This window comes from Dasypus novemcinctus, chromosome 2 (genome assembly GCF_030445035.2).
Source record: "Dasypus novemcinctus isolate mDasNov1 chromosome 2, mDasNov1.1.hap2, whole genome shotgun sequence".
Classification (NCBI taxonomy): domain Eukaryota; kingdom Metazoa; phylum Chordata; class Mammalia; order Cingulata; family Dasypodidae; genus Dasypus; species Dasypus novemcinctus.
Window position 1 is genome coordinate 65,567,875 of NC_080674.1, and position 21,042 is coordinate 65,588,916.

The 21,042-nt window shown below is 34.1% G+C and overlaps 1 protein-coding gene across 7 annotated transcripts in view; it reads left to right on the forward strand.

Moving 5' to 3' along the window:
- Positions 1 to 21,042, forward strand: part of RNF180 (ring finger protein 180) — a 328,361-nt gene that overhangs the window by 245,804 nt on the left and 61,515 nt on the right. For 6 of the 7 annotated variants that reach the window (XM_058309282.2, XM_058309284.2, XM_071208262.1 and 3 more), the window contains one exon: positions 11,138 to 11,263. In XM_058309282.2, coding sequence (XP_058165265.1) covers positions 11,138 to 11,263 — 126 coding nt within the window. Of the gene's footprint in view, positions 1 to 10,198; positions 10,261 to 11,137; positions 11,264 to 21,042 lie in introns of those variants that run through there. The other variant, XR_009188472.2, reaches the window with a different exon arrangement.

Genomic DNA, 21,042 nt, shown 5'->3' on the forward strand with positions numbered 1-21,042 from the left:
TTCTATATCCCCCATTCTAATGGGGGATATAGACTTCTCTGAAGTAGTTCATTGAGTCTCTGAAATTAACATTCATATAATATCAAAAGTATGCTCCAAGGGGTAGAGGGAAACCAATATCCAGAATTGCTGTAATATATTATCTAAAATGTCCATATTTCCACAAACTTAGGAGACATACCAAAAAACAAGAATGTGCGGCCCATGCACAGGAAAAAATACAGGCAATAGAAAGTGCATTTGAGAAGGATCATATGTTGATCTTTTTAGACAAATACAAATTAGCTTTTATAAATAAATTTGAACTAATAAAGGAAACCATGTTGAAAGAATTAGGGAAAGATGTGATGACAATATCCTACCAAAGAGATAATGTTGTTAAAATCAGAGGAATTATGTTTTAAAAAAATAAGACGGAAAGAAGGAAACATGCAAATCCTGGATATGAAAAGTAGTAAAAGTCAAATGAAAAATTAATTATAAGAGCTCAACAGTAAGTTCCTGCTGGATCATCAGCCATCATGATTGAAGAAAATTGATAGAGATTTTGCAATATGAAAAACAGAAAAAAGGTGGAATAAAAATGAACAGAGTCTCAGAGAATTGTGAGACACCATTATGCAAACCAACATATGTGTGATGGGAGTGTAAGTAGAAGAGGAAAGCTAAAAGGATCAGAAAAACATATACAAAGAAATGTCTGAAAAAAATCACAAATTTGGTGAAAGCACTAATATACACATCTAAGAAGCTCCAAGTATTGTTAAAATCAAAGAGATACAAACCCAGACATATCATAGTTAAAAAGTTGAAAGACAAAAAATCTCAGGGGCAGAAGGAAAAAGTGATTATTCATGTCAAAGGAAACCCCAATAAGATTGATAGCTGACCTCACATCAAAAACAATAGAGATCAGAAGGCAATGTGATGGCATGCTAAGTACTGAAAGAAAAAAACTTTCCAACAAGAAAGTTATATCCAGGAATCTTTTGAAAATTAAGGTGGAATAACAACATTCCTAAATCAAATACTGAAAGAATTTATTGCTAGCAAACTCATTTATTAGAAATACAAACATAGGTTCTTCAGGTTGGAAGCAAGTGACACCACACAATAATTTGAATCCAAAAGGAGAGAGGTTGCCAGTAGTAGGAATTATGTAGGTGGTTATAAAAGAGTATAATTACATTTCTTCCTTTTTTTCTTTTAACTGACTTATGAAGCAAATCACTTAAAACTGTATGAATTTATATTGTTAGGTCTGTGATATAAAGAAATGTAATATATTTGGCAGTAAAAGCTTGAAGTAGGTGGGAACCAAGCTGTACTGGATCAAGACTATGATACCAAATGGTAACTCAAATCCTACAGGAAGATACGAAATGAATCAGAAATTGTCATTAAGAAAATTCCTATAAAATATCCTTGTTCTCTCTTATTCTTTACACTTATTTAGAAGACATAAAATTATATAGAGTTACACTTATGAAATGTGTTGTTATATTTGTAAATTGTTTAGACCTATGTATAATAGTAGCAAAAATAAGAGGAGAAAAAATAGAGTCCTATGAGATTAACTCTTTTATATCTCAATAGGCTAAGTATAATTCTGAAGTCTACTTCTGATAAGAACATGTATTATGTGTCGTAGACCAATCACTAAGAAAGTAACTTTAAAAAATAATTTAAGAATCATTAAAAGAAGTTAGATGTTAACATCTGAAAATACTTAATTCAGGAAAAGGCAATAAAAGAGACACAGGAATCTTGTATAATTTTTGTACTACCAGACTGTTGCCTTCTGGTTTTCCATCTTTTTGAGAACATGAAAGATTTTTATAATTAAAGCAGCTGAAGAAAAAAACAAAGAGAGACAAATAAAAAAGACAACAAAAAATGTATAGAAAACAAAAATCAAAATGGAAGATACAAATACAGCCATATAATAATAACATTAAATGACAATGGGATTAAACAACCCAGTGAAAAACCAAAGATTGTCAGACTGGATAGAAAATGCAGTATTGAACTATTAATATATGCTGTCTTTAGGAGATACACTTTAGATTCAAAGATACAAGTAAGTTGAAAGTAAAAGAATGGAAAAGAATATATCAAACCAACAGCAACCATAGAGAACTGGAATAGCTGTATATATCAGACAAATTAGATTTTAAAACAAGAAATTTACTAGGTGTGGCAATTGCTGCCACTGGAACCGCGATATTAGGGACTAAGAAGAAAATTTTATAATGGCAAAAGGAAGAATCCATCAGGAAGGTATAACAATTATGAACTTAATTGCACCTAACAACAGCATCCCAAAATACATGAAGCAAAACCTGACAGAGTTGAAGGGATAAATAGACAATACAGCAGTAATAGTTGGAGATTTTAATATTGTACTTTCAATAGTGGAACAGTAGAGTATCACATGAAAACTGAGGGAGTGCTGAGTTCCCATTCCAGGAAACTCTGTCACACTCCCCAATGGAGCAGCAACAATCCCCCAGGTACAAGGGCAAAGACCAGAGAAGGATGGTCCAATGATGGGCCCTTGATAGTGATGACTATGCTTATGAGCCTGTGTGCTTGAAATTTCAACTAGGCCTAGAGCTGCAGGGTGCCTTAGAGTTACCTCCTCAGAACCTCCATGTTCCTCAAATGTGGCCACTCTTTAAACCAAACTCATCATGTAAATGCATTACCGTCCCCCCAGCATGGGACATGACTCCGGGGGATGAACCTCCCTGGTGCCGAGGGATTACTGCCGAGCACCAGCTGGTGATGCAACTAGAAAAAGACCTTGGATAAAAAGGGGAAATGGTAAAGACAAATGAGTTTATATGGCTAAGAGACTTCAAAATGAATTGGGAAGTCATCAGAGGGGTCACCCTTACACATATCTCAGCAGAATCTCAGAGACAGCCAAAGTGGATACAACTCCAGGTAGTGGTGCTCCTGAGTGCTATGGAGACACCCAGGTCCTATGGTCATGACAGATGGCTCTGGGGTTCAGTGCCTTCCATTGGGCCCTACTTTGGAATTTGTGCTCCTGAATATGATGGAGTTGGACTCAGATATGACCTCTCTATGCATGCCTCTTCTGTCACTTTTACTGAACCTGAGGTTGGTGCTGGGGTTGGTATATGCTCAGGAGACTTGAATCTCTGGACTGTCCATGTGCCAGCTGAGCCCTGAGCCTCCGCAGAGTTGTAACACCTACTCTCTGGTTTGTTGGACTTACCCAGGTCAGCCAACAGGGAGGTAAGAATGGTCAACCACCACTCCAGGGAATCAAGAGAGTCTACAGCTGCAAGCAGAATTCATCCATCAGCTATGTGGGATCTAAGCCACCTCTCGACATAGAGGTGTAGTGGACATCGCCATCCTAAGGTCCTCAGGATGGAGGAATCAAATAGGGATTAGAGTAGACTTACTGGTATTCTACTATAGAATAATTGTGCCTCTAGCAATGGAAGAAATTACATCATTTACTATGGAGACAGTGTCCACGGGAGTTGCTGAAGAAAGGGAGAAGGAAAAAGAGGTGTGATATTACGGCATTTTCAGGACTTGGAGTTGTACTCAATGATATTGCAGGGACAGATGCAGGACATTATATATCCTGCCATAACCCACTGAATGGACTGGGAGAGAGTATAAACTACAGCATAAACTATAATCCATGCCGTGTAGCAGCGCTCCAAAATGTACTCATTAAATGCAATGAATGTACCACACTAATGAAAGAAATTGTTGTTGTGGGAGAAGTGGGGTGTGTGGAGTGGGGTATATGGGAACCTCTTGTATTTTTTATTGTAACATTTTGTGTGATTTTTGTATCTTTAAAAAAGAAGATAATGTAAATTTTTTTTTTAATTATAAAAGTAAAAAAGCCAAGAAAAAAATAGTGGAACAAGAATGAAAGTGATCCATGTGGAATCTAAGCCCCCTCTTGATATAGATGTGGAGTGGACACAACCATTCCAAGGTCCACAGGATGGAAGAATAGAGTATGGATTAGAGTGGACTTACTAATATTCTATTCATGAACTATTGTGATTAGTAATCGAAGAAAATGTGGCATTAGTGTGGAGAAAGTGGCCATGGTGGCTGCTGGGGGTAGGGAGTGGGAGGAAGAGAGGAGATGTGGGGACGTTTTCAGGACTTGAAATTGTCCTGGGTGATGCTGCAGGGACAGTTTCCGGACATTGTATGTCCTTCCATGGCCCACTGGGTGGAATGTGGGAGAGTGTGGGCTATGATGTGGACCATTGACCATGAGGTGCAGCGGTGCTCAGAGATGTATTCACCAAATGCAATGACTGTCTCATGATGATGGAGGAGATTGTTGTTATGGGGGGAGGAGTGAAGTGAGGGGGGTGGAAGGTATATGGGGACCTCATATTTTTTTAATGTAATATTAAAAAAAAAAGACAAAAATAAAATTTAAAATTAAAAAATAAAAGAATGAAGGTGATCAAGAAGACTTGAACAACACTATAAACAAACAGGACCTAAAATACTTCTATGGACTACTCTACCCAGTAACAACAGAATACACATTCTTCCCAAGCACAAATAGAACATTCACCAGGATATATGCTAGGCCATAATACAAGCCTCAGTAGACTTAAAATTATTGAAGTTATTCAGAATATATTCTCTGACAACAATGAAATTAAACTAGAACACAGTAACACAAGGAAATTTGGGAAATTCACATATATGTGGAAATTAAACAATGTACCCATAAATAATCAATGGGTCAAAAAAGACAAGGGAAATTTTGATAATATTTTAAGAATGAAAATGAAAATACAGTATCCCAAAAGTTTTAAAATGCAGCTGAAGTACCTCTTAGAGGGAAATTTTTAGTTGTAAATGCTCATGCTAAAAAAAAAAAAACAAGATCTCAAATCAGTAACAACCTTCCACTTTAAGAAACAAAAAGAAAAGCAAACTAAACCCAAAACAAGCAGAAGGAACAAAATAATAAAAGAAAAGTAAATGAAATAAAGAATAGAAAAACAAATTTTAAAATCATCAAAACTGAAATTAAAGTCTTTCAAACATCAACAAAATTGGCAAATCTTTAGCTAGCTTGATTACAGAATACGTGATCTACTATAAAAATCAATTATAATTTTATACACTAGCAATGAATAATCCAAAATTGAAAATAAGGAAAATCCATTTATAATAACATTAAAAGACTAGAATAATTAGAAATACATTTTTAAAAATAAGTATAAGACTTACACTTAATAGTACAAGATCTTGTTGAAAAATTAAAGGACTAAATAAATGGAAAGACAGCCTATGTTCCTGGATCAGAAGACTTAATACTGTTAAAATAGGAGTTCTCACCAAATCGATCTACAAATTCAATGTAATCCCTATACAAATCCCAACTGCCTTTTTTTTTCAAAACCTGACAAGCTGATTCTGAAATTCACATAGCAATGCAAGGGACCCAGAATAGCCAAAACAATCTTGAAAACACAAAGTTGTAGATGTTACATTTCATATTGTCAATACTACAGTAATCAAGACAGTGTGATGCTGGCATAAAGATAAATAGATCAATGGAATAGAATTAAGTGTTTAGGAATAAACCACACATCTGTGCTTTTGTTTTTACAAGAGTGCCAAGAAAATTCAGTAGGGAAAAAATAGTATTTTCAACAAATAGTACTGGCATAACAAGAATAAAGTTATATCCCTACATCACACTATATACCATATGTTAACTCAAAATGGATCAAAGACCGTTTATAAAACTCTTAGAAGAAAACATAGATGTAAATCTTGCAAGGAAATATAAAATATATAAATTGAACCTCATCAAAGTTGAAAACTTTTGGGCTTTAAAGCACACTATTAAGATAGTGAAAAGGCAACCATAAAATAAAAATATTTGAAAATCATATACCTTTGACAAGAGTGTAATTAATATCCAGGATATGCATTAAAAAACTGTACCTCAATAATAGATAATCCAAGTATAAAATAGGCAAAAGGACTGAAATAGACATTTCTCCACAGAAGATTGGCATATTGTCAACACATGAAATGATGCTCAATGTAATTAATCATTGCATAAATGCAAACCCAAACCACAATTAATTTCTTCACACCCAGTAAGATGGCCATAATAAATTAGACAGTTGACAATAATGTAGAGAAACTGGAGCCCTTATATATTACTGGTGGAAATGAAAAATGGTACAGTTGCTTCTGAAATCAATAGGATAAGATTTGGACACAGCAGACTCAAGGCTCTTCTGTGTCCCAAATGAATTAGAGTCTTCTATATCTCTGAGGAAGAGAAGAACCATCTCCTCCCACCCCATTCAGAAAGTACACAAATTTAAGAAAAGAGAATTCCCATTCTGGTTCTATTATTTTCCACTCTGCAGTCCTCCACACCCGTTTTTTTGAACTCCCCTTACTTTTGAGCCTTTACATTATAGAACATGATATAATGGTAAACTCCATTAGGAAAAGAAAATGCCTATTTCTCCACCTATTCTATAGGATTCTCAAAGGAAATTACATTTAAGATAATCTAGGATTTTAAGCATGTTGTTATCCTGTGATTTTGACTGTCATAATAATTGTAGGATATTATTGTTATCTAGTCAGTGGGTACAGTGTTTGGGCAAGTCTAACACAGTGAAGACTTATCCTGTATTCTCTCTGACTTTCCAGTGCCCTACTGGGCTTTATCTGGGACATGGCTCAACTTCCTTTTTTATCCACTGTGACCATCTATAATTTGTCTTGGTCTAATTGTCCATATTCCTATTAAGGTCATTTCACATTTTCTCTTATGCTATACAGAATCGTCTGTTGATTCTTAATAGTAGTTTTTGTTCTTGTTCTTTCATTTTTCTATTTATCTTGTACAGAATAGCCTCTGAAATCCAGATTCATTCTTAGTTAGTGGAAGTATGTATGTCATGATGTCTTCCAGCATAGTCATACTTGAGCTTGGAAAATACTTCTTTTAGTAGTAATATTTTGACAATGTTCTTTAATTATTAGTTAAAAAGGTTTAAAAACAATGCAAGTTATTGGTAGTAGGGTGAGATGTTATATATCTTTATTTTTTAAGTTCACAACTATTATACATTTATTTTTTATGTTTGTTTATGTATGAGTGATATATTTCAATTTTTTAAAAGTTTAAATAAATAAATAGTAAAATAAGCATAATATTTAGAACAGTGTGTCCTAATACCTGAATTATTTTTCACTTTATGGTTTTCTTTTTACCAACCCAATTTTTCCTTCAAATGTCTCTCTGGTGGTGGCCTGAGGAACCATCCCAGAACTCACCTTATATGTAGAAGGAAACTCACAGAACTCAGCTACAGAATGCTGTGAGAGAGCAGTCAAGTGGCTACCTGAGTCATGGGATTCCTAGCTGTAGGTCATATAGTGTGTGTAGGGACCATGAGGAAACTGTTTCCTAGGGAAAAGGGGACATTCATATCCATGTGGACAGGGGAATACCTGAAGTTAAATGCACATGCCAAGACAAGACACATGCATAGAAAGAATCAGGGAAGTTCCTACACTTTGCCTTGGAACTATTCCCTAAATTCATGGTATGGATAAGTCCTGAAAGAAAGCACTCATACAGGTCAATCTGAAAAGACTGGGAAAGGTGTTTTTTTCTTTTCTTTTCCTTTTTTTTTTTTTTTTCTTTGTTTGCTCCTGGCATTCAAGGAAATCTGTCATAGCATTAGCTGGATGCAAGCTTAGGGAACAGGTGCCTCAAAGTCTAAATTCCAGCAATTACATTAAAATATCAAAATGTCCAGGTTTCAACAAATGATTACAAAACATTCAAAAAAACAGTTACAGCCCAGGCAAAGGCATTAGAAACCGTCAATGTAGAGTACCAGACCTGGGCCATATCAAAGACTTTTTTACAATGGTCTCAATAGAGCAAAGAGCTAAAGTAAACATGGACAAAAAACTAAAGGAAGTCAGGAAAATGAAGACAGAGAATATCAATGGAGAGATTTTTCTTAGTGCTTATTCCAGATAATTTTGAGAAATGGGGTATTAAAGATTCTTTTTCGTTTCAAGTCCAGTATTTCCAAGCTCAAATGCAACTAGAATGGGGCAATACAGTTTTAGAGTAAGAATAGCACAATTTGATAAGGTTTGAACAATGTGTAGTATAGTGAGATAAGGCTTAATATATTATAATAACTATAATAACTTCAAATACTTTTAGTACAGAAAAGCTTCTAAGGTCATTTCACCCACTGATTATAAAATCTGGCTATGCCTAAGGCTTACCCAAGGTGCTTGTCAGAAAGTACATATCCCTAAGTTACATACATAGCGATTCTGTTTCAATATGGTTGGGGTCCTAGAATTTGTCTTGTAACAAATTACTCTTGATGATTCTGGTGCATAGTCAGGCTGAAGCAGACATTTTAGAACCATTAATCTAGTACAGTGTCTTTTCAGACAAGAATTAAGTTTAATTCATCTCCATATTCATAGTTAGATCAGCAAAGTGCTGGGCACATAGCAAGTGCAAAACAAAAGTTTGTAGGACATAGGGTTGAAATGGATACAAAAAGACTGTTAAGTGCCTGGGAGAAGGCCCTACAGCTAGTTAAAAGAATTAGAATTCAGTTCTTACATGACCCAGCAGTGGTGAAATTAGGGCTTCTGGGTCCTCTTTTCTTCAAAGGCCTCTTGGATCAAGTTTAGTAAATCGAAACTTATAAAATTTTCAGTCTTATTATGTCATAGACATAATTCTCTCACCTATCCTCTAGGAAAAATGTTGCCAGTATTGGATGACTCTTACAATGTCCTTTTGCTATGGTGTCCCAGAATTCAGTTATATTTTCAAGTAAATGTACACTATCCCCATAGTGTAATGTTTTCTTCTGGTTATTGATTCAACATTTTAAACAAAGCCTACAAGAGGAGGAGGGAGAGGGCGAGGAGGAAGGGAAAGAGGAGAAATAAAAATGCTTGAGTTGCAAACTCTTCACCCTACTTTATATTATCCTTTCCCACATGAAATCTTCATGAACCTGCCACACTGATCTCCTTTTCTTTTTCTTTTTCTTTTTAAAGATTTTTTTTAAATTTCTTCCCCCTCCCCCCACCCCACCCCATTGTCTGCTCTCTGTGTCCATTTGCTGTGTGTTCTTCTGTGACAGCTTCGTCCTTAGCAGCAGCACCGGGAATCTGTGTTTCTTTTTGTTGCATCATCTTGTTGTCTGCTCTCCATTTGTGCAGCGCCATTCCTGGGCAGGCTGCATTTTCGTTTGTGCTGGGCGGCTCTCCTTTCGGGGCACATTCCTTGCACATGGGTTTCCCCTACACAGGGGGACACCCCTGCATGGCTTGGCACTCCTTGCACACATCAGCACTGCGCATGGACCAGCTCCACATAGGTCAGACCTCCCATGTGGTAGGCAGATGCCCTATCCATTGGGCCAAGTCCGCTTCCCCTGGTCTCCTTTTTAAGGACATTTAAAAGCTATGTGTATATTTGTCCAAGAGTTAGTTATTAACAGAATAATACTTACCACCTTATGGGATTTTTAATTTCTCAGAAAATACCCTGAATTATAAGTGATCACTGATTAAGGTTATGTCCTGCAAGAAGACCATTGTTACTATTGGTGAATATATTGTAAATTACTTGATAACTGCTTCTTTTTTTTCATATCAGTATGATTGGGACTGACAAGCCATTCATCCTGATATGATCTTACTTTTCATAATGTAAAAACTATGAAAATGCTTTTCCTCTAACTTGTGTGATTGAATAGCTTGCTGTTTTGGAATTGGGATTGTTGAGGAGAGAGTTCCAAATTTACTATGTAAACTCATGTGGTTAGAGCAGACTACTTATTCCATTGTGTCTTCTGTTGTTAAATGTACACTTTGTGAATCAGTCAATTTTTCTTTGAATTACTTAAGAGAGAATCCAAGGCAGTAATTAGGAAAACAGAAGTAAAACAAAGAGAAAAAAAATAGAGAAGATAGAGAAGCCCATGGCTTGAGTGAAACCTTGAAAGAAGAAACCTGAGGAAAATCTACAAGTGATCATTATGGAATGAAAGTTTGAGTAAACTACTGATGGAAAGCCGAGTTTACTTCCCAGATTAGTAACCAACTCTTCTCTGGCCTCTCCATTAAACAGCCTAATTCAGAGCATGCCTTTGCTTTCCATGGCTTCCAAATGGAGACGTTCTGCTATTCAAGGTGAATATCATCATGAGTTATACTCTCATTGCTTTTGTTTACTTCAAATAAATATTTTTTTCTCTTTAACTTTTTAGCAGGTTTCTGAAAGGTTTAGATTTAAAAATTTTTTTTAAACTTCTTCAAATGAGCAGCATTAGTAAATACTCAGTTCATCAATTTCATATAGAATGAAATAAAAGAAATCTTAAAGTAAAAATTTGTATGATTTTTTCCTTTTCACTATTTCTCCTGAGTTCTGATTGCACTCTAGTTATTCTATTGCTACACCTATAATACTTTATTCCCTCCTTTTTTCCTGTTTATTTTTTTTTTAAGATTTATTCCCCCCCCCCCCCCGTTGTCTGTTCTCTGTGTCTATTTGCTGCATCTTCTTTGTCCGCTTCTGTTGTTGTCAGTGGCATGGGTATCTGTGTTTCTTTTTGTTGCGTCATCTTGTTGTGTCAACTCTCCGTGTGTGCGGTGCCATTGCTGGGCAGGCTGTACTTTCTTTTGCCCTGGGTGGCTCTCCTTACGGGGCGCACTTCTTGCACATGGGGCTCCCCTATGCGTGGCTCGGCACTCCTTGCGCATATCAGCACTGTGCATGGGCCAGCTCCACACGGGTCAAGGAGGCCCAGAGTTTGAACCGGGGACCTCCCATGTGGTAGACGGTCACCCTAACCACTGGACCAAGTCCGCCGCCTCCTATATGTTTATTACCATCCTTAATCTATAGTCTTTTTGCAGGCAGGGGCCTACTTTTGTTTTCACTCTTTTAAGAGATCTGAAATTATTATCAAACTACTGCACAATCATTTGTCATGCTCTTGCCAAAACAACCTATTTTACTCTAAAACTAATGCCTAAAATACCATTTCTTTGTGCTTTATTTTAGAACTCAACAATGCCACAAAAACATTCTTTACTAAAGAATATTTGAAAATAAAACAAAGCTTTCAGAAATCAAACTCTGCAAAATGGCCTCTACCAAGCTGCAGAAAAGCATTCCATCTTTTTGGAGGTAAGGAAAAAATTTCTGAATAAAAACAGTTTGAGTTATCTTCATAGAGCTTTTGGTAGAAAATTGTGTATTGATCAGTTTTAAATAAGGATTTTGCTAATTATCTTCTTGCTGAAAGCTTCAGGTGTACACGTGAAGAAAATTAAGACTGTACAGTAAGAGCAAATTTGAGAGAAATTCATGATTAAATTAACTTTGCCTTGCTATCAATAATGTTTAATGTGTAGGTAATGAAAATTAATATCAAAAGGAGCAGATTTGACAACGTTCTTTTTGACAAAGGTATTATTAGTGTGATGAATAAATATCTGAATTCATTATCAGATACTATAATCCAGTTATCACATCTACATTAAAGGAAGTAAGAAGGGGAAAGAAAAGGCCATGCTAATCAAGCCTGTCCTCACTGGTCAAGAAATCTTTCCCAGAATTCCCCAAATTAGCTTTCTCCTTCAATCTCAATGGCAAAAACTGGATCATATAACCACCATAGCTGTAAGAGAGGCCAGGAAAATAAGGAACCAGATTGTTATGATTGACTTAGACCCTTTGGCCTGGCACGACTCTAATAGTACTTAAATTTTTTCAAACACAAGATTAGGGTCAAAATAACACTGTGTTTTTAGGTTAGGAATTATTACTTTTTATGTCTGCCTTCCACCCAACGCCCCCTCCCAAACACACACACATAAACAACTCCCCTCTTTTTATTCATATAATATCCATAGTAAATAAGTATTCACCTGACACACAGTATGGCAGTACTGGTGTAGAAATACTGAAATCCTTCCATATCAGTTGATAAATAGAATATTAACTGTGATAAGTGGTAAATTTTTCTAAATTCTAATGTAAACTCATTGCTAAAACATAACTATCATAAGAGGTCATGACGAGCACTGATAAAATGGGCTTCCTGACATAGTGAACTCTGGAAAATTCTTGTAGCACTGACAATTTAGCATTTTTATGGCAGTTAGTATGGGAAACTATTTAAGAAATATTCTGTGCTTTAAGAAGATTTGTCAATATTTTCTTTAGAATTATGTAATTACTACTGCTCCTAAACAGCTTAGCTTTTACTTTGATTTTATTGTTAGTATGTTTTAACTCTTCCATGTAGTATTGGGTATACTGGGTTTATATGTACATTCAAAAGTTTATAATGAAATATTAAAAACAATCACCTAAATAAAGAAACAATAAAATTTAAATGAGTTTATTAGTTATTTTAAAATATAAACGTGGACCTTCTGAACAGTGGGAGGAAAAAAAAAGAAATTATAGTAACAGTGAAGTGTAGCCCAGAATATCTTTTATGGTACAAATATCACAACAGCCTGGAATGATCTGAAACTGTGGAAGAATAGGAATAAAGTAAAACAAATGATTTGTTTCTTGATAATAAAAAAAACAATTTGATTATATTAGCACAAATCATGTAAGGCTTATTATCACTAATGATGTAAACATTAGATGCAAATGGTATGCAAAACCTGTAATTAAAATTTAAAAGGACTAAATTCAAATGGTGCTCAAAAACTGTAATTAAAAGTTAAAAGTACTAAAATCTTGGACTTGGCCCAGTGATATGTTTCATTGGAATAGCAATCATGTGCTTTAACTCATGGTTCCAATAAAGAAAATTTGTGATACGAAACTAAGAAGAAATGAAAGAATTCCATAAATCAGCTTAATATATTAAGGCATTTGAAATAATATTATTTTCTTGGGGAAAAAATATCATAGAGGATTGATGAAGCAAACTAAAATCTTTAAAATTGCCAGAATTCTTAAAACTATCTTCTGTATAGCTTAAAATAATGAAGCATTTTAAAGTGTAAGAGATAATTAATTTCGAAATTAGTAATAACAATGTGAATAGTTTAATGCAATCTAGACTTTATGTTCATTTCAAAATATATCTACTGAACTGAGAAAATGATGTTTCATAAAATTATAAATCATTAATAAAATTCCAGTCATTATTGGTAAAATTTCCATTGTCTACTTAACAAAAAAGTGTTTAATAATTTACTTAATGTCAAATTTATTCTTTAAACATAGTTTCATTGTTTTTCTTGATCTTGTTTAGCTGGAAAGAATAACATCTGAAATAGCTATTAAACTATTAAACCTATCTTGTCAGTGTACTATAAAAATGGTTTCACTGAGACATATTTACATAAAAATTTTATTGGATTTTGTAGAGTGTTGTCTGTTGGATTCTCAGGAGAAAATATGGACTTGGAATAAATTTTTTTTAATGTCAAGCAAGACGTTTTAATTTATCACTAAATCACCGTATTCACTTATCTGTTGGTCATGACATAAAACATAAATCAAACAAGTCACTTACAATATTTTTTGATAAACACTGTATTTACTACTATACATTAAAAAAGCACTAGTGAGAATTAAATAACATATATAGAGAGCCAGATTTACGAACAAGTTTTGTCAAATCTATCAACCTTTGTAATATTCGGATTGGCGGAAACTGAAAAATGGGGATAATTAAACTTTTAGATAATTTTTTAGATATTAGACTTTAAAATGATAGTCTAAAAATGTCAGTAATCTCTCTTTACAAAAATATTTTGGTTATTGCAGTTGAATTTTTGACGTTATTGAATGTATAAAACTAAACAATGGAAACCATACAAAAGAAGCAAAAGATGTATAGAAATGATGACATATATCATCTGAAATGAAGCAAATTAAGTACAAGTTCCAAGAGGACTATGAGATTATTTAACAAATGTGAAATGAATATTTTGAAAATCCACATGTTGTTTTGGGGAATAAAAGTGGAAATTAATGATTTTTTCAATTCTTTCAAATTTTTAATCTTGGACTTGGCCAAATGATGTTTACAAAGCTCTGATGATTGAAGTGAATAAAATTTTAAAACTAAGCTACCTAATTAAGTAGGACATTATGATTTAGTTAATAAAAGATGCACTGAATATGTACAAAATTTCAGATAATATTATGGGAAAATTTTGCTGTAATTACTATTACTTCAACAGAAGTTAAGAGAGAGACTTTTTGCTTGAATAGAAAATGGTTGTGCATATACCTACCTATGCATGTCACACCTGTATATAATAGATAGGCTTCCACGATTGTGGATATATATTAAAATACTTCATATTAATAGTCAATCTTTATTTAACATATACTTTTACATAATATGCTTTTATTGACACTTTCATGCTATAGATTTAAATGTCGTTAGAGGCTCTTATGTTTAAGTGTACTTCTCTTGAACCATGTAAAGTGTTCTGTTAAAATTGCATCTGAGTGCAAATAACTTTCTTTCCCAAATATAAAATTGATAATGTATCTTCACATTTTCAAGAAAATGTTAATAGATAAAATTGAGAATGTGGAGTAAATATGTTTCAAAAAAAAGTAAGGCAAATTAAAATGTATTTAAAATACTAAAATATTTCACTTATCAATGTTTAAATATGAAATTGGCTAAGTTTTAAAGGATCTAAAATTAAAATAAACTGATAGAAATGTAGAGCACTAAGAAATCTGAAATAACAAGGTAAAAAGGACCAGAAAGAAAGGAATCAATACTGAAGATAGGTGAAGAGACAACAAATTTACAATTTAGTTTCCAACAACAACAACAAAAAAACCAGTGGGGAAAAAACAACTGACTTATTAAATTCACAAAATCTTTATGGAAATAGAAGAAGATCTGAAAATACAAGTTTAAAAAGACTTTCCATCTACTTGGGAAAATTTACCTAGATAAGTCAATTCTTATGACATACTAAGTAAAACAGAGTCCTTTGTAGAAGATTTAGCCATAAATGTCAACTTACACATCCAAGTTACTGTTTGACTGTAAAGATTAAAAACTTATCTTGGTCTTTAATCAAATTGACCAGGTCATTTACAAATAATATTGTAAGAAATATTGACATCAGACTTCTCAATATCAATATATAAAACAAGATGAGAGTGGCGCAATATTTTCAAGAAACCTAAGGAAAGAAAGTTTAACTAAGGATTTTTACATCCATTCAAGCTATACTAGAATGCATTAAATACTAGAGATGCATTAAATTTAGAGAATATTTAAACCCCAGTCCCTTCCTGAGGAATCTATCAGAAGATAAACTTTCCCAAACAAGAAAAGATTAAGGAAAATGGCATTAGCATAATGGAAATCCTGTCCTGAAAATACTGAAAGAAATTTGTTCTGCAGTAGACCAGGATTTCCCAAGTTTACCATGGACTTTTTATTTCATGTAATGTCATTTAAAGTTCCATAGAAAACCTTGGGATATAAGGTTTAGGATTATTCAAATTTATCTGCTGCTAGATACAAAGAAAGCATGTGTGTTTGCCTAGAAAAGCCCCAAATATGTTTAAAGGACTAAAGGTTCTAGGAAAGGATTGGAATCAAGGAAAACATTCAGATACAAGCTATTAAAGGTCTTAAGATACTATAAATAGGAAAAAGAGGAAAGAATGGATTTGAGATGACTTTCAAAGAATAAATTTATATGATTGGCAATAGATATAGGGCCAGGGACTTTATTTTCAAAATAAAAACTAGGACATGAATTATCAATAGTGGTTATTTGAAAGTAAGGACATATAGTCTGTGTAAAGAGAGTCACCTCAAACTTTTTCTTCTCATGTACTCCCAATAAGTTCATATAAAACAAATGAAATTTATCATTGGAGTTATTGTTTAGAGTAGGTATGGGTTGATTAAATCCAAATATCACTGTATATTCAAGAAAACTAAATAGTGTATAATATTTCAAAATTTTTTTGTATTATGAAACATTGGATACATGCAAAATATTACATGATGTATATCATAAAGCATGATGATAAAATGAACCCATTACTTAAGAACTTTATTAACAGTATTATTAATCACCCCTGGTAACCTATACACCATCATTTGTCTATATGAACTTGGCTGCTTCTTAGGTTTTTATAAGCGAGAAGCTACAATATTTGTTTTTTTGTGTCTGACTTATTTCACTCAGATGATGTCTTCAAGGTTCATCCCTCTTGTAGCATAGATCATAATGTCATTCTTTTTCATAACTGAATAATACTCCATTGTATGCATATACCAAATTTTCTTTACCCATTCATCTGTTGATGGAAATTTGCATTGCTTCCACCTTTTGACTGTTGTGAGTAATGCTTCTCTGAACTTCAGTGTACAAATATCTTTTCAAGTTTCTGCTTTCAGTTCTTTTGTGTGTAGACCAAGAAGAGGGATTGTCACATCATGTGGTAATTCTGTTTTCAGTTTTCTGAGTAACTACCAAAATGATTTCCACAGTGGCTGTACCATTATAGTACCACCAACAATGTATTAATATAAGGATTCCTATTTCTCATCATCCTCACCATTATTTATTATTATTTTTTAAATAGTAGCCATTCTAGTGGGTACAAAATGGTATCTCATTGTGATTTTGATTACATTTCCCCAACAGCTGATAATATTGAGCATCTTTTCATGTGCTGAGTGTCCATATGTATATCTTCTTTAGAAGAATGCCTCTCAAGTCCTTTACCCATTTTTTAATTGAATTGTCTTTTTGTTATTGACTTGAGCAGTTCTTTAAATTCAGGAAAGTAAACCCTTATCAGATATGTAGTTCACAAATACTGTCTTCCATTTTTAGGCTGTCTTCATTTTCTTGATAGTGTTCTTTGATGTACAAAAGGTTTTAAATTTTGACTAAGTCCATTTTATCTATTTTTTACTTACTTCTCATTCTTTTGGTGTCATACCTAGGAAGTCACTACCAAATCCACGGTTATGAAGATACCCCCCTAAGTTTTCTTGTAGGAATTTAATTTCCTCTCACATTTAGATCCTTGATTTATTTAGAGTCAATTTTTTGTATATGGCATAAGGTAGGCGTCTAACTTCGTTCTTTTGCTTTTGGATGACCAGTTTTCCCAGCACCATATATTTATGAGACCATTCTTTCCCCTTGTAAAAATAATCAGTTGGTCAAGATATGTTGGTTTATTTCAGAGCTCTCAATTCTCTTCCTATATGTCTTTATGCCAGTACCACACTGTTTTGATTACTGTGGCTTTGAAGTAAATTTTGAAATTGAGAAATGTGAGACCTCCAACTTTGTTCTTCCTTTGCAATATTGATTGTCTACTCTGAGTGGAATTGTTTTTTAATTTCCTTTTCAAAAATATTCTTTGCTGATTTTTAGAAACACAAGTGAATTTTGTATGTTAATCTTGTAGTTTGCAGCTTTGCTGAATTCATTTATTGTATCTTAGTTTTCTTGTGGATTCTTTGGGATCTTTTATATAAAGGAGCATCTATAAATAGAGAAAGTTTTACCTTCTTTCTGATTTGAATGACTTTTATTTCTTTTGCTTGCCTAATTGCTCTAGAAAGGACTTCCGGTACAATACTAAATAGCAGTGGTGAAAGTGTGCATCCTGGTCTGTTCCTACTCTCAGAGAGAAGGCTTTTAGTCTTTCACCAATGAGTATAATCTTAACTGTAGTTTTTCATTTACAGGCATGCCTCCTTATTGCACTTTGCCTTACTATACTTTGCAGATTTTACTACTTTTTTTTTTTTCCAAATTGAAGGTTTATGGCAACTGTATTGAACAAGTCTTTCAGCACCATTTTTTCCAACCGCATACGCTCACTTCTTGTTTCTGTATCACTTTTTAATTATGATATATACATTGTTTTTTTAGACATGATGCCATTGCAGACTTAATAGACTACAGTATAGTGTAAAGATAATTTTTATATGTACTGGGAAACCATAAAATTCAAGAGATAGCTTTATTGCATTTTTCACTTTATTGCAGTTGTCTGGAACTGAACCCACAATATCTCCAAGGTATCCCTGTATGTCCTTTATCAAGTTGCAGAAGTTAGCTTCTTTTCCTATCTTTCTGAGTATTTTCCCATGATAGCATGTTGAATTTTGTCAAGAGACTCTTCTGCATCACTTGAGATGACCATGTGATTTTTTCCTTTCATGTTGTTAATATGTTGGATTATATTGATTGATTTTCCTATTTTGAACCTCCTTGCATTCTCGGGATAAATCCCACTTGGTTATGATACACAATTCCTTCAATATACTGTTGGATTCAATTTGCTATTATTTTATTGAGGATTTTTGCATCTATCTTCATAAGGTAAATTGGTCTGTAGTTTTCTTTTCTTATAATATCTTTACCTGGCTTTGTTGTTAGTTAATGTTGGCTTCATAAATTGAATTAGGGAGAATTCCTCCATTCAATTTTTAGGAAAAATTTGAGAAGAATTGGTGTTAATTCATCTTTGATTATGTGGTAGACTTCACCGATGAAGAAGTCAGGATCTGGACTTTTCTTTGATGGGGAGTTCTTTGATTACTGAGTCAATCTCTTTTCTTGTTACAGGTCTGTGGAGATATTCTATTTCTACTTCAGTCAGTTTAGGTAAATTGTATGTTTCTAGGAATTTATACATTTTGTCTAAATTATCTAATTTGTTAGTATATAAATGTTGGTAATATTCTTTTATACTCTTTTTAATTTCTGTATGATCAGTTGTATTGTTCCCTCTTCCATTTTTTACTTTAGTTATTTTTTGTCATTTTTTTTAATATTACATTAAATATTACATTAAAAAAAATATGAGGTTCAATAAACCAGAGTGTATGAGTTGCAAGTCTGTTGACGCTCAGGGCCTGCCTATCACATGGTCAATCCAGAGATTCAGGTCCCCTGGTTATATATTAAACCCCAGCACTAACTACGGTTCCGGTAAAAGTAACAGGAGAGGCTTGTGACACAAAGATCACATCTGAGTCCAGCTCCATCACACAGAAACACAAACTCCAAAGTAGGGCCAACTGACATGGCACTTAACTCCATCTGCCATGACCATAGAACCTGTGGGTCTCTGTAGCCCTCAGAAGAACCAGTACCTGGGGTTGTATCTACTTTATCTGTCTCTGGGACTCTGCTGAGGTGTGCATAAGGGCAACCCCTCTGATAACCTCCCAGCTCTTTTTGGAGACTCATAGCCATATAAACTCATTTGTCCTTTCCATTTCCCCCTTTTATTCAGGTCAAAAAGCATTTTTAACTCCTTGTATTATATGTAGATTGAGATATTCTGCTGGTCCGAGTTGACCCTTTTATTCAAGGTCATTTTCTAATGACATCATTAGCTGGTACTTGATAGTAATCCCTTGGTACCAGGGAGGCTCATCCCTGGGAGTCATGTCCCATGCTGGGGGGAAGGCAATGCATTTACATGCTGAGTTTGGCTTCGAGACTGGCCACATTTGAGCAACATGGGGGCACTCAGGAGGTAACTCTTAAGGCACCCTGCAGCTCTAGGCCTTGTTCTTATTTCAGGTGCACAGGCTCACAAGCATAGTCATTAGTATCAAGGGCTCATTGTTGGACCTTCCTTCTTTTTTGGTCTTTGCCGTTGCACTTGGGGGATTGTTGCTGTTCCTTTAGGGACTGTGATAGCACTCCCCTGGCTAGGAACTCAGTACTACCTCAGTTGTTGTTTTTAATTGTATCCACTATGAAAATATCCAAACATTTTTATGTACCCTGGATAAATGCCCAGGAGAACTCCCTGCCAACCATGTGTCCCCTGTCAATAACATCCCAAACCAGTATTCCTCCCCTGCCATTGTTGAACCTCTGTGATCCAAAACTTCTTGAAAAGTGAAGCCCAATATATTGCCAGGTTCCATTAATAGTAAAATGGAATATAGTGATGAGTTTAAAGGTTAGATAGAGAATACATATTAATTTAGAAAAATTAAGGTAAAAATAAATTGGGTATCAAAAAATTTAAAAGTGAAAAGCTTTGTTTTCGATGTTTTGCCTTCTATCACTGCAATATGTGTTGCCCTGTATGCAAATTGGCAAGGCAACTATATCCGTCTTTTCCTCAGTGACTATGTCCTTTTTCTTCTTTTTTTTTTCTAATTAAGCTTATCTTCACAAAAGTTTTAGATCACAGTAATTCATATATACAATATACAGTACTCCCACATAGGCAACATAAATCCCTTTTCCCTTCTACAGCAATAATCTTTTTACATATTCATACTAGACTTACTGAAACTGATGTAGAGATATTGAGACAAAAGCTTTCAAACAAGGTAACATTTGGGTTTACATTGTGGTTAATATTTTAGACTATACAATTTTTAAAATTTTTAGTTATCTTATGTTTTACATTATGATTTACATTTTAGCCTATCAGCCCCTATATATTTTTGATGTAATTTAACATGTCTTATATCCATCCTTGCGTAATCTTGTGGAACATTTCTATTGCCCACACAGTTAAATTGGTTCCATCTATTCAATACCTCTTTCCCCCTCCCCTCAGGACCCACGGTGACAGTCAATCTTCATTGCTTGAAGGGCCATGTTCAGAGATACTTGCAACAATGCTGAGGGCTTGACATGCTTGACAGCTCTAATGCACTGGGAGCCACCATTTCTCTCGAGAGATACAATTCCCTCTATTTGAGAACATCAGTCCTCCCCAGGATGTGGGTATACCTTCAATCTCATTATATGGGTCTCTAGCCAATGATATAACCCACTATGGCAAAATGAGCATTCACATATTCCCTAGGAACCTGTCATGCGTTGGATTATCCCCTTTAAGCATCTTAAACAGGTAACCTTCTTTATTATATTTTTGAAAAAGTTTTCTCAGCATTGTACTCTGAACCAAATACCTGACAGTCTCCTATGTTT